This window comes from Apus apus, chromosome 13, assembly GCF_020740795.1.
Source record: "Apus apus isolate bApuApu2 chromosome 13, bApuApu2.pri.cur, whole genome shotgun sequence".
NCBI lineage: Eukaryota > Metazoa > Chordata > Aves > Apodiformes > Apodidae > Apus > Apus apus.
The window spans coordinates 10,882,480-10,896,237 of NC_067294.1; the positions used below are offsets into that span (position 1 = coordinate 10,882,480).

Genomic DNA, 13,758 nt, shown 5'->3' on the forward strand with positions numbered 1-13,758 from the left:
ATAAGCATCTCTTCCATCCTCCACTCCTTTTCCTCTGCCTTCTCTCCCATCAGACCTGTTAGTGCATGGGCTTGGTGATGTGTTGCTATGGACACCAAGAAGTTTCCCCTAGAGACCAGAAGCCCGGAATAAACGATGCCTGCATTTTCTGACATTGATTTTTTTTTTTCCTTCCCCTTTTTTATTATTAATGTTTGTTTAAGTGTTGATTATTTCCCAGCCTTTCACCCCACCTCCCTCCTGCTTTTCTCTCTGAGCTTTGTGGATTGCCATGGCTGTGTCCCAGGGCTTGGCTCCTGCTTTGTTCTCCAGCGAGGGTGCGAACTTTGGGGTGTGTGGGAGGAAGTTTCAGTGCTGTAACTCTTGCTCTGCTGGATACCCCTACAGAAGAGATCCTCCACATATTCCAACCTTGGGACATCCTGTTGGGGTCAGGCCTGGGTCTCCCTGGGCTGCTGAGGAGTTTGTGCATGCCTGCCAGCAGCAAGAGCTGCTGCAGGAGGTCCTGGACTCCTCTTCCCAGGGCTTGTGCCTCCCTGCAAAAGCATGGGTGGGGTACCCTGTTCCCTTTACAGGTGTCCATCATTGTATTTGGGACCTCAAAGTGATTTAGATCTCTGAAAGCTCTTGGCCTGCAAGAGCATGATCAGGAGGGAAGTCCTAGCAACTCTTGGAAGTTCATGTCAAGGCTGGAGCCTGAGCTTTTCAAGAGGGGCTGGGAGGCACTCACAGGAAAGCTCCTCAGCTTTCCTTGCAGTCCTGGCTCAGACTTGGCAAGGCAGCTCCAGTCCCCAGGGGATGGAGCAGCAGTCAGGGAGGGTCAGGCCATTCTCCCAGTGGCGGGCAGTGTGGCACACCCATAGAGTGTGTCTCTGGGCACTTGGTGTATAGGATGGGGTTCTACTGTGAGACAGTTTCAATGTCATTTTGACTTCCTTTTCTTTGCTTTTGAAGCCAATAATGGGCTGTTTTGTTCCTTGTCACATGATCTCCCCCACGGTGAACGAGGAGCCTCTCTGATGAGTGATCTCCTCTGTCCTGTGTCCTTTCCTCCCTGCTCTGGTGGGAGTTCACGTACCAGGTTTCAATCAGCTGCTTCTCTTGTTCCTGGGAATGCAGTTCAGCACTGGGTCAGAAAATCTCTGGTCCATTGAAATGCTCACTGCTCGAGTTGCCCAAATTGCAACGCTCTCTCTGGAATCCTACAACAAACAAGTCCTTTGCCACTTGTCCCCTGCCTGTGGCCATTAGCTTGATGTCAGCCAGCTTCTGCCAGCAGCCCATGCATCTGCAGGTGGGGCAGGGAAAACAGGAGCTGCTCTTTAAAATGTTTTCTGTGTGCTTTTGAGGATTGTGCTGAGACAGTTGAAAGATCCCCTGCTCTGTACCATTCCTCCCCTGGAGCATAGGGCAAGGCTGCAGAGTATCAACCCTTTGTGGTGATCTGCAGAGCTGCTGGAGGGGGATGAGGAATGGAGGTAAGTACCAAGATGGTCTGCAGCAGGAGAAGGCTGGATCTTGCCCGCGCTGCCCTCCCCAGCTCAGCACAGAGCCTGCACGTGCCGTGGTGCCGCTTCGGAAGGAGCAGTGGGGCTGGGATGCTGCTCCTCACAGAGGAGGTGAGAGTCCCAAACACTCAATTGCTGTGATGTTTGAAAGCTCCTTGAAAAATGACTTCTTCATCCAGTTCCTAACCAAACAAGTGGAAGCTCCAGAAAACAACAGTTCCTTCCCATGCTGCTGCCAAATTCTTGCTTGCTGGAGTGTCTCTGAGCTGGTCAGCAGTGAGCCAGGGCTGCCTGAGGGCTGAGCAGAGCCAAGCCAGTGGGTAGCTGGTCCCTGTGTTGTCCTTCTGCACCTGCTTAGGAGATACGAGAGCATCTGGGGAGCTCTGTATGGCTTTGGGGTGATGGTGCAGGTGATCTGATTGCCCATGCAGGGGCAGGGAGCAGTGCCCAGGCACTTGCACTGCACAGCACTTAGGACTGCAAGTCTATGAGCCAAACATGGGTAATGGCTCTTTTGTGGGGAGAAGGAAATCCCAAATCCAGGCAGGGGTAGGCATCCAGCTCAGAGTCACTGGGCACCAGCAGGGTCTCAGCTGTCCTTTGCCATTAGTAATGTCCTGATGTCCAGCTTGTGTGTCACAGTGGCTGGAGGGCTCTTCTCCAGCTCCCCAGCTGAGGTCAGTGCCATGATGTCTGGCTGTGTCCAGAATGCTAACAGATCATTTCCCTCTCTTGCTTTTCACCCCCTCCTTTCTGCCAGCAGTTCCCTATCAGCAAAACCCCTACACTCCTGGGAGCAGCTCCACTGTCATCCAGTGCTACCGCTGTGGGGACACCTGCAAGGGAGAGGTGGTGCGTGTCCAGAGCAACCACTTCCACATCCGCTGCTTCACCTGCCAAGGTAGGACAGTGCCTCCTGAAGAGCTGGTGGCCAGGTTGCAGTCTGGAAAGCAAAAGGCTGGGGACAGAGCTATCTGGCCCACTGGAATGTGGTGTCACACCCAGGGGTGGTGCAGGCAGGGAGGTAATGGCACAGGGCTGGCATGGTGCAGGCAATACCCCTGCTTGATGCCAGAGCTGGCAGGCTGTGAACAGGGATGGCAGAGACCTGGGCACCCTCACTACCCTCAAGCTGCCTGAATGCCAACAGCCCTGAAGCTGTGCTGGTCCCAAACACACCCACAACCCATCTGTGATTTGGGAGGGGCCACTCTTTCCTTCAGCTGCCTGCCTGCCCCCAAATCGAGAGGAGGAGGAGGTGTTGCCAGCCTGACTGAGAGGCAGAAGGTGGGGGAGACACCTGAAGTGGCTCCTGGCAGGGCTGGGGGTGGCTGATGGATCACTGCCACCCATGTGTGGGATGCCACCAAGGTGCTGTGGGATGCCTCTGGGGCTCCCTGGCCCCTGGGGGCTGGCAGAAATAGAGAAGCTGCTCAAATCCTCCCTGAGCACAAGAGATCTGCAGGGCTGTAAAAGCCACTGGCCCAGATCTGGTGCTGAATTGTCCTTAAGCATTTATTAAAGCAGCCAGGCCAGTGGCTGCTTCTGTAGATTGTAAAGCATCCTGTTCCAGGGCTTTTTACAGATCTTTCGTCTTCAAAGCTCCCAGCACCTTGTGCTAAGCAGAGCATAAATCCCTGTCCCCTTGGCTGTACTTTGCTGCTCCTCCCCTGGGAACAGAGGGTTTGGCTGGAGGAGATTCTTCCCCTGGACTGACACCAGCCCTGGTGCAGCCCTGTCCCCATGGTGTGGGCAGCTCCACATCTCTGGAGGGGGGTGTGGGCTCCGGGTTGCTCCCGGGGTTCGACTACACGTGTGGGGGGTGTTCCCAGCCCCCTGCCCCTTCCCAGCTCCGACATGCGGGGTTGAGCGGGAGCTGTGCATCCAGACAAAGGGCTCAGACAGCTGCTGGCTTCAAAAGGGGCAGGAGCCGGCAGGGAGAGCCTGGCAGTGCTCGCTGCCTGATTTCCAAGTGAAAGGGAATAAATAATGAGAGGAAGTCCTCCTGTCTCACCTTTCCTCGCAGCTCCCCTGCCACCTCGCCTGGCTGCTGCCTGCTCCCACGCCAGCCCCGTGGCTGTCCCTGACATGTCCCCGGGAGCCTGGCATGGCTGGTGCAGCCCCTGGGGTTGTGCTCCGGGGTCCCACAATAAGCGGAGCCCAGACCTGCCTTGTTTTTTCTTGCTTCTTCTTCCTGATGCTGTCCCAGAGCTGGTGGCATGTCCCTTGTCACTGACAAGGAAGTGCTGGCAGGCTGTTTTGAAGAGCAGCAGGTGCTGTCTGCCCACAGCTAGAGGGTGCAGCTTTGCCAGGGGATGGTCCGTGGGAGAGGAGCTGCATCTCTGCTTCTGGGGGCCCTGCAGCCAGCAGGTCCAGCTGTGCCCGGGGGAGTATGGCTGCTGCATGGGCTGGCCCATGGGTGCAGGTGGGACGTGCAATGACAGGACAAAGGGTGCTTGGGGATGCAAGGTGAAGCAGAGACCAAGGATGGGCTGTGCCAGTGGGTGCTCAGTTGTTTTTTAAGTCCTCCCTTCCACCTTATCACCTAGGTGGACAGGTGATGGGCATCATGCAACGGGCCAAAGACCTGGTCCCTGTGCCACTCCTGAGGTGCCTTCCAGAGTCTGATGCACTTGAGACCTACCTGTGGATGGAGAAGCTGTAAGAGGGAAATTATGCTAAGGGCCAGGGCTTGCCACATCTCCTTGGATTAATCTGATGGGCTGTGCACCACCCACGGTTCCCATAGCAGGGAAGGAAGCAAGGTTGGGCTGGATATCTATGGAAAAACAAGCAGTGAGAACACCAGCACCAGAGTGTTCCAGTACCTGTTCCCATTAGGGCACAGCTTCATGTCTAGGGCAGGGAGTGGAGATGGCTCATCATGTAGACGGCCATGCCCCAGGGCGTGGAGAAGACCTCTCCCCAGCTGTCCCTAGGGCGTGCCCAGCTCTTAGCGGTCTTGGCTTCCCGACACCACGTGAGTATCAAATGGAGGGGCTGAGCCCCATCCCGTTGCCGTGGGTCCAGAAGGTGATGGCACGGCCCCCCCCGGGCTGTCTGTGCGCAGTGAGGGTCTGCAGGGCTTCCCCTCCGGCGCTGCCCGGCCCGGCCCATCGGGGCAGCCCGCCCGGCACCCGCCGCGGCCCAACACTGACCTCTTGCGGTGCCGGGGAAGCCCCCGCGCCTGCTGGGCAGGGAACCCCTCCCAGATACCTGCAGAGGCAGAAGTGGCTTCAGATCCCGGCTGAGCCCCCGGGCCGGACCTGCCCGCGGCCCCCTTGACGGGTGCGTGTCCCCTGCAGTGTGCGGCTGTGACCTGGCCCAGTCCGGCTTCTTCTTTAAGAACCAGGAGTACATCTGCACCCACGACTACCAGCAGCTGTATGGGACCCGTTGTGACAGCTGCGGGGACTTCATCACCGGAGAGGTCATCTCTGCCCTCGGGAGGACCTACCACCCCAAGTGCTTTGTCTGCAGCACCTGCAGGTGAGCTGAAGCCATGACCAAGGGTGTATGACCACCCCTGCTGTGCAGAGGGCTGCTCATTAACCCTCAGCCCCTCATTCCCTGCTCAGCACCACAGCAGGCACCTCCTCTGCATTATCCTAGTGGAAACAAAACGGCTCTGACCCTTCCCTTTGCAGCCTGGAGACCTGCCTTAATGCCTCAGTCCTCCTGCCTCAGCACACTCGCTGCCTCCCTTTTTAGCCCTTTCCTGGAGCCCCTCTGCTCCCTGGCACCTTGGGTCCTGCTGGCCCTTGGTGAAGGAGGTGATGGGCAGCCACAAGCACTGCATGAAGGGCAGCAAGTGGCTCACGCCTCCCCACCTCTCTTTGTCCACAGGAAGCCATTCCCCATTGGAGACAAGGTGACGTTCAGTGGGAAGGACTGTGTCTGCCAAAACTGCTCCCACTCTCTCATCAGCACCAAACCCATCAAGATCCATGGGCCCAGCCGTAAGTTGACTGCTCTTGAGTGATGTGAAGGCTGCAAGGAGGGTGACCACGTGCCCCTGGATGGTGCTCAGGGGAGTGACAGGACAAGCTCTGGGCAGTGTGCAGCACTGCACAGAGCCACAGGCATTCACAGAGATTTCAGAGGAGGAAGAACAGGGTAGTCCTGCAGCTCCACCCGGGATTGCAGGTCACCACTGGTTTCGGAAACTCCCTTGGCCTATTTTTGACCTGGGTGGGTGCCACCACTCTGACAGGCACTGTCTAGGGCAGCAGGGAGGTTTTGAAGCTAGGTTGCTCTGAGGCAGTGCTCAGATGTTGCTTTGTGTCCAGCTGCATCAAGGTCCAAGTGACAGCCTGGGACCGCTTGCCCAGCTTTGCCAATGCTGGCATTAGTCACTGCCTTTGCAAGCACTCGCTGTCTTGTGCTGATGAACCTAAGCTAAAACTTGGCAAGAGCAATGGACAGACCCTTTTGGGTTGACTTGGCCTCGGTTTAGACCCCAGGTTGTTCCTTGGGATACCCTCTCTTCATGCCTTCCCCTCTCACAGGGTTTTGCCCATGGTTCTTTGCCCTGGGCCCCTGCTGAGCATCCCATGGGGGCTGTGCTTCAAGGGCTGGCAGAGCATCCCCCTGGCATGGAGCTGCTGCACACAGGGCTCACTTCAGCCCAGGAGTGAGGGAACTGCAGCATGAATGTCCATGCTTTGCTGTCCCCCATGTGCCCGATGGTTGCTGCTGTCAAGTCCCAGGGGAGCTGTCTCAGCACAGTGCATGGGCAGGTGGCAGAAGGCAGGGAGAGCTGGGAGCTGTGCCACACCATGATGCCCAAACCCTGCCATGTCAGCGGGATGAGCCATGGAGGGGCCAGATGGGGCCCTTGCTGCTGCAGCTCAGTGAGCCTTGGAGCATCAGTGCCTGGAGCCAAGACCTGCAGCCAGGTGTGGACCCAGGACCATGATGTCACCTGTGACCCTGGCCAACCAGTCACCATGATGGCACTGGTGATGGCTGTTTGAACTGAGCTAAGAGTTGGTGCTGATGGATCTCTGGGAGCCCCCCAGAAGCTGCCTCCCCCCAGCTCTCACCCTGGCCTTGGTGCAGCTAGGGGACATGGTGGGGTTTGAGTGAGGCTCAGCCAGAGGACGGGGCTTCCCCCATCTTCCTCCATCAGCATCCTGAGCTGCAGGGGTAGGCTGTGGCCAGCCCACAGCACCCTACTCTCTCCCACAGCAGGACGGAGGAAGGGCATTTGCATGGCTCTGAATCTTCCCTGCCTTACTCTCCCTTCCCATCCCCTTCCTCCCCAGCCTGTGGTGCGGGGTCACCTGAGGCCACTGTGCTTTATTCCTAGGCAGCTGCAGGCAGCAGCCAGATGCAGCCAGATGCAGCCTGCTGCCCGTGTGTGCTCCTTGCAGCCCAGGTCATCCTGGCACTGCCACCCAGACAGGGTGTCAGGGACTGGAAAGGATGCTGAGGCTCCCCCTGCAGCAACTAAAAAAATGGCAGGACCTGTGTGAGACGGAATGGATCCTGGCTCAGCTTTGTCCAGCAGGCAGGGACTTGGTGCAGTCCTGCCTGGGGCTGGGATGAGTGGAAAAGCCTGCCTGCTCCCACGGTGCTGCTGCCCCCCGGTGCAGCAGCAGGGAGAGAGGCTGCAAGGAGGGGAGTAAGGGGAAGCCCCATCCGGGCAAACCTGCTGCCCAGGAGAAGAAGAGGACGAGGAGAAGTCAAGGTCGGGGGTCCGAGGCCCATGTGCTTCCTGCTCCCAGCCTTGACGGGAGCCAGGGGAAGTGGAGAAGGAAGGGAGTCTCGTAAATACCGCAGCAGGGCCGGACGCGGCTGCCGGAGAGCACAGCCCTTCCTCTGCTGTGTTCACTGCCAGACACTTCCCACTGCTCCCGCCCTGGAGGGCAGCCCCCAGGGACCTGCCAGGACACCACAGCCCCTCAGCCCACGCACTTGCCCTGGCTCCAGCTCATTGCCCAGCAAGGTGACTTGGCTCTGTGCTGTGAGGGGTGCTCAGCTGTGGTGGCTGGGTGCCACGGTGCCTCAGAGGTCCCAGCTCCAGCTGGAGGCTTTCCCCCTGGATCCTTTGCTGGGAACAAGCAGAGGTGGTGTATTGCCATAAAGAAATGATTGTCATAAAGAAATGATTGTCCATAAAGAAATTATCTCCAAGGGACTACTGCTGAAGCAGTCTTAGGAGCAGGGTGTTTAGAACAGCACCATCTCCTAGAAAAGGGAGTCCTCTGGGGCAGGGCTTTCTTCTGGGTGTGAAGGGTGTGCATGGTTAAGTGGCCAGGGTGTCTCAGTGTGGGCCAGCAGATGTGGATGTTCTCTGTAGTGGTCTGACATTTTCTCTTTCTCCTGTCCCCCCAGACTGTGCAGGCTGCAAGGAGGAGATTAAGCAAGGCCAGTCCCTCCTGGCCCTGGAGAAGCAGTGGCACGTCAGCTGCTTCAAGTGCCAAACGTGCGGGATCATCCTCACTGGCGAGTACATCAGCAAGTGAGTGTCACTGGCAGGCTTGGCCCTGCCTCCCGTTGCAGGGCTGTGCCCCCCAGGGCCAGGGTGGCTGTGAGGGGGTGCCCAGCCTGGCTCACCCACTGCTCACCTCCCTCTCCCCCTCTCCCAAAGGGATGGTGTCCCGTACTGCGAGTCTGACTACCATGCCCAGTTTGGCATCAAGTGCGAGACCTGCAACCGGTACATCAGCGGCAGGGTCCTGGAGGTGAGTCCTGGGGCCACGGCCACCCTGTCCTGGTCTGTAACAGGGACTGCCTGTCCCACCCCAAGGTGCATGCCTTAGGGAGGCGTGGGGATTCCATCATCCTGTGCCCTTGTCCTGCTACCTGCAGTCTCTCAGGGCCAGGGCTCTTCCTGCAGCAGGTGTGTGGACACAGTCTGACCACCTTCTCTGGAAGCTGGGAGTGGGGGAAGGAGCACCATCATACTGAAGACCTTTGGAGAGGTGGCTTGGGTGCCAGAACTCTAGAAGCAGCCAGAGCATGGCTGTGCATGCTGGGTTGCCTCCAGAGTCCAACATCTGGGCACATCAGCCCTAACCAGCCACTGCCATGCCCATCTCTGGAGCATCCCCGCCATGCTTGCCCCAGCCTGCCTTCCGAGCACATCCCCATGCAGCCAGCCTGCCTGTTGCCTTGGAAACACATCCAGCATGGCTGGCCGCTGCAGAGCCTGGGTGAGGGACTGCAGCACCCTGCCCGCGAGCAGCCATCCCCACAGCATAGCAACCAGCAGGGCAGGGGGTCCCCTATCCCTGGCCAAATCCAGAGGGAGCCTTGCTTGGAGCCAGGATGCTGGCCAGCAGGAGCTGCTGTGGCTGAGCCCCCAAGGGTTGCAGGGATCTGAGGGATTCCATGGGATCCCACAGTAGGGCATGGGTGCAAGTGGCTGATGCAGTGGTGGAACTGCACAGCCAGTGTAGGGAGCAGGGGTTATTACTGGGGAGAGACAGAGAGGTCCATCAGGGCTGGTCCTTCCCAACATCTATTCTGTCATGCTTACCGTTTCTACCCCAAAATTTGCGTGATAGAATAAAAAGCTGGAAAACCTGATCCAAGGGTAAACTAAAGGCTCAGTAGGCACAGGGAAAGATGTCAGAATGAAACCTGTTACGATTTTTAGACCCCCTGCTGATGCTGCGGGAGTGGGCTCTGGTGGTGTAGAGAGGCAGTGATGCTGAAAGTGTGCTCAGTCACCCCTTAGACCTTCCCTTGGTGGGAAGGGAAAATGTGAGCAGCAGTGGCACTCACACATCTGCTGTCTCCAGACAGCAACGATAGGAAGCTATATCCCCAAAACCAGAGGTACCACAGCTCCACAGTGAGCCAGACCTCAGGTGTTGTGGACTGGAGTGGCAGTGGCTGTGTAGGTCTCCAGACTGCTGAGAGCGGTTCCAGGATATCTCCAGCCTGTTTCACCTACAGCCTACCAAGAAGTGGTCACCCTCTCTGCTCCTGCCAGCTGGGCTGGCCTGAGAGCACCCAGCCTTGCCAAGGAAGCTCTCCTGAAGCTACACTCAGGTGCCAGAAGCCTTCCAGCATCTTCCCTCTCTTCAGGGAGCTGCCTCTGCTTTCTGCTGACTCGAGGCTTCTGCAGCAGTCCTGGCACTGGCTGCTGTGAGCATGAGCTCAGTGCCACAGCAGCTGCCAGGGGCTGCCCATCATGGGGCCACTTGATTAGCAAATGTCTGAGCAGAGCAGGGTGAAGCCAAAGGGTCCTCTGAGGTCAAATTCCTGCTGCTGCACTGCGGGCAGAGCTGAGGTGCCACCTCCTCACAGGCACTGACACAGAGCTGAGGGAAGCAGAGGATTTGGGTGGCAGGGGCTGTGCTGGGCAAGGACATTGGAGCTCCCCTTGCTTCCCCATGGCCAGGGCTCAGCCCATGCTCCCCACTCAGCTTGAGCCTGCTCAGAGTATTGAATGATCTCTAAAGCCAGGGGCTTTAATTGTTTTCTCCAGCAGAGCGTGAAATGGAAAGGGCACCTTTAAATAATTTCAGGCCTCAAGGAGCTTTCTGTTGCCCAGCAGCCTCTGGGCTTTCCCAGCCACCCTGAGCTGTGCAGCCAGGCTTGGATGATTAATGAGTCTTTAAGGGACCGCAAGTGATAACGAGCAGGTCTCTTCCCTCGCAGCATCTACGAGCCTTTTACGAGCTGTAATTATAACCAATATAAAAGGAACAAGGTTTGTGCATGGTTTGGAGAATTGCTCCTCAAGGGGGAGTGGTGGGTGTTGAGTGTTTTGCAGATCTCTGTGGAAATGAAGGTCGGGGCTGAGCTGGGACAGGCATGTCATGCTGCTGCCAGCTGGCATGAGGAGGTGCCTTGGGCACAGGGCTGTCCCCTCCCTGGACTAGGGTGCACTGCAGTGAAAGGAATAGCAAAGGGTGCAAACTCTCTCACTCATCTCATTTTTGGCATGAACTGGAGGGGAAAAGCCACTGGCTACTGTCTGCACCCCAAGGACATTGAGTTCCAGGTTGATTTTTATGGGCAATCAACTGGCAGATTCTCAGTTATCCTCACAGCAAATTTTCCTGTTGATCCTCTCTGTTTCAAACCAGATCCAACCTCCTCTATCATAATCCTCCCCTTTGTCAGCCAGAGCCTCATCTTCCTTCTGCCACCTTCTCTTAGCCTTCCTCTTCTCTTGGGATTATTATGGGAATAAAATGTCCTTTGGGGTTCAGCTCTAGCAGCGCAGCCCAGATTCCCCCTGCCCGGAGTGAGCTCCTGCCTCCCAGGTCCCAGTCCAGAAAATGAGTCTATAATTGAAATGCTAGCAGACACTTTGAGTGAAAACAAGCTACCAATTAAAGCTATTGTCCCTGTCAAAGAGCTCAGGGAGCAGCCCAGCTCCTGCTCAGCTGTGGAGCAGCAATGTCACTAGTGCTGAAGTTTGGGCAGGGCTTCACAGAAGGAGAAAAGTTGATTTAAGAGAGAGGGGCTGGAAGTGGTAGCCAGCAAGTATCTGACAGCAGGAGGAAGCCTGTGTTTTGGTTTATCTTTTGGGGCCCTTCTCCATGTACTGCTTCCCTGCTGTGACATCCTGGGACAAATTTGCTGTTTCTCTTCACACCTGTAGAGGGAAGGAGCTGGTGCAAAGCCTGGCTGCTTGGCTGAGTGGGGGATCTCACCCCTGGACTCTGGAAATAACCAATTTATTAAGGGTGAAGTATGTAGGGGTCCCTTGTTTGGGACCTCCTGGCTCTGCTGTCCTCAGAGTTAGACAGCTCCAGGAAAGCAGAAGGATCCTAGTTCGGCTTGCGAGTCCAGCACAAGCATTAGTGGTGAGGTGGTCTCTGGTTTTCTCTGTACACTGCAGTGGTCTCTGAGGCCACTCTGAGGAGTTTTGCCACATTCACCTCATCATTGGCTGCAGCAGAGGGTCCTATGGGGGTGTAGGCAGGTCTCCATGTCCTGCCTTGCTCAGGGCCCCTCTTCTCTGCCCGCCCTTGCAGGCAGGAGGGAAGCACTATCACCCTACCTGTGCCAGATGTGTCCGCTGCCACCAGATGTTCACAGAAGGAGAGGAGATGTATCTCACAGGTAGGAATCCCGTTGCAGCAAGGAGGGGCTCCCCTGCCTCGTGTGGGAGCACAAAGCAGGGTGGCTGTGCAGGGGTCTGCTGGCTGTGGGGGCACTTGGGGCTCGAGACCTTATGGCAATCAGTGCCCAAAGGATCCGTCTGCACAGCAAAGTCCCAGTGCTTACCAGCAATGCCAGACCTCTCTCCACTGCTCCCCAGCACGCTCTTTCTGGGCCACTCAGCAATCATTTCTCTCTGTGAAACTTTCCCTGCTGCTGAACTGGAGAAGACTTTGTTCCTTATTGGGAGCTTTTTGCTCCCTTCAAGTCACCCAGCACAGCTGGGGAGCTCTGCCCGGCACGTCTGGATGTGTCCCTGGCCTGCACCCAGCTGATAGAGGCTGCAATGTGCCTGGCTCCCTGCTCAGCCCAGCCCCAGGGGAGGGTGGTCCAGCATCCCTTCCCCAACACCCCTAACTCCCCCTGTCCAGGTTATGCAGCACTGGAGGGGCAAGGCTTTAGCTCAGCACAGCGGGATGTTTGGGTTTGGTTTTGGCAGGAGCTTGTCCCTGCCTGGAGCTGCCTTGTGAGCTATTCCCAGCACAGAGGGAGAGTTTGCTTTCTCTCAGTAATGGATGTTTCCTGTCACCTTGAGTCACTGGTGATCCCATGGGTAGCAAAGGGGGAATTGTGAGAGCGCTGGAGGGGGTGGTCCCAGCAAGGCCCTGTTGTGGGCAGCAGGATGAGTGTGCTCAGCATCCATCCTTGGCCACACCTGGGTGAAGCTCAGTGGCTTTGCTGGCAATGAGTGCCCCGGGCTCTGTGTTACCCCTGTTTAACCAGCAGGAGCTGCTGTGTGAGTGCTGGTTGGGCTGGGCTAAAACCGCACCTGGCTGAAACACTTTCCTATTGGTGCCTTGCAGGCTCCGAAGTGTGGCACCCCATCTGCAAGCAGGCAGCCAGAGCAGAGAAGAAGCTCAAGGTAGGCAACAGGGTGAGGGACATGTCCAGGAGGTGGCATGTCACAGGTAGTGTTGCTTCCAAGTCCGTGCTGGATGTGAACTGTTGTGGCAGTGTCCAAGCCAGGAGTGGGTTCCCAGGTCTTGTATGAGCTCTGTCCACGCTGCCCAGAGGATGGCAGGTGGCCATGGCTGAGGCTGTTAGAGGGAACCTACCTCCCTGTGCTGGCTGGCACCAGCCCATGGCCGGAGAGAGGTCACAGCTGTTGCTCCCCCTCTGCTCCCAGCTGGTCATGGGGACACTGGCCTGCTGGGTCTTGCCAGGCCACTCTCCTGACCCTGCATCTAGCCCCAAGAGAAGCCAGAGCATACAGCTGGAGGGCAGGGTAGGGCAGAACGAAAGGGCAGAAGAACTGGACCTTGAGTGAAATCCAGCCCTAAACCTAAACCAAATTATTTGTTTGCTGCACCCAGCCCTGTGCCTGCTCAGGGGTCACTCCTTGCCATGCTCTCATCTCTCCTCTGCTTTTCTGTCTCCACAGCACAGAAGGACATCAGAAACCTCCATCTCACCTCCCGGTTCCAGCATCGGCTCCCCAAACCGTGTCATCTGCGTAAGTACAGCTCTGCCCCTCGCCCGTGCCAGGCAGGATGGATGCTCTGTCTCCAGGGAGCGTGGCAGTAGTTCCCAGTGCTGCTCTGCAGTGTGAGGCGTCCCCCAGGGACAAGTCCAGCTTTTTGGGACAGCACAGACACTGTGCCCCCTAACCCCAGCAGCATGCTGTGCCACCAGTGCCATTGGCACATCCCAGAAGCACTCAGAGGGGCACATCCCACCCTCCCAGCTCCTCTGCCCCTTCCTACTGCTATCTCTTGGGCATGTCCTCTTACCTCTTCTTACTGCTGGGATGATGGTGGGCTCTGTCTGCTCTGTCCAGGCTCCACACTGTACCCTTTTCTTTCTCCTCTGCCTTTCCACCTCTCTGTCTCTCCCTTTCCCTAGGCTAAAGTGGATAATGAGATCCTTAATTACAAAGATCTGGCAGCTCTTCCCAAGATTAAAGCCATCTATGAAGTGCAGCGTCCTGACCTCATTTCCTACGAGCCCTATCACAGATACATGTCGGATGAGACGCTGGAGAGATATAGCTATGGGGAGGTACTGAGTCAACACACCCAGTGCTGGGCTGCACAGAGAGCTGGGCCCCGACTCGGGGCAGTGGGGAAAACTGCACGGGGGTTTGCTCATTCCCATGGGAGTACTGCAGGGAGACAGGAGC

General features: G+C 57.1%; 1 protein-coding gene across 3 annotated transcripts in view; it reads left to right on the forward strand.

Moving 5' to 3' along the window:
• The window catches only part of ABLIM3 (actin binding LIM protein family member 3), a 43,513-nt gene that overhangs the window by 20,025 nt on the left and 9,730 nt on the right, over positions 1-13,758 (forward strand). For all 3 annotated transcript variants that reach the window (XM_051631348.1, XM_051631346.1, XM_051631347.1), the window contains exons 2-10: positions 2,269-2,409; positions 4,814-4,997; positions 5,355-5,467; positions 7,848-7,974; positions 8,104-8,197; positions 11,453-11,540; positions 12,443-12,501; positions 13,021-13,092; positions 13,482-13,637. In XM_051631348.1, the coding sequence (XP_051487308.1) occupies positions 2,269-2,409; positions 4,814-4,997; positions 5,355-5,467; positions 7,848-7,974; positions 8,104-8,197; positions 11,453-11,540; positions 12,443-12,501; positions 13,021-13,092; positions 13,482-13,637 (1,034 nt within the window). The remainder of the gene's footprint in view (positions 1-2,268; positions 2,410-4,813; positions 4,998-5,354; positions 5,468-7,847; positions 7,975-8,103; positions 8,198-11,452; positions 11,541-12,442; positions 12,502-13,020; positions 13,093-13,481; positions 13,638-13,758) is intronic.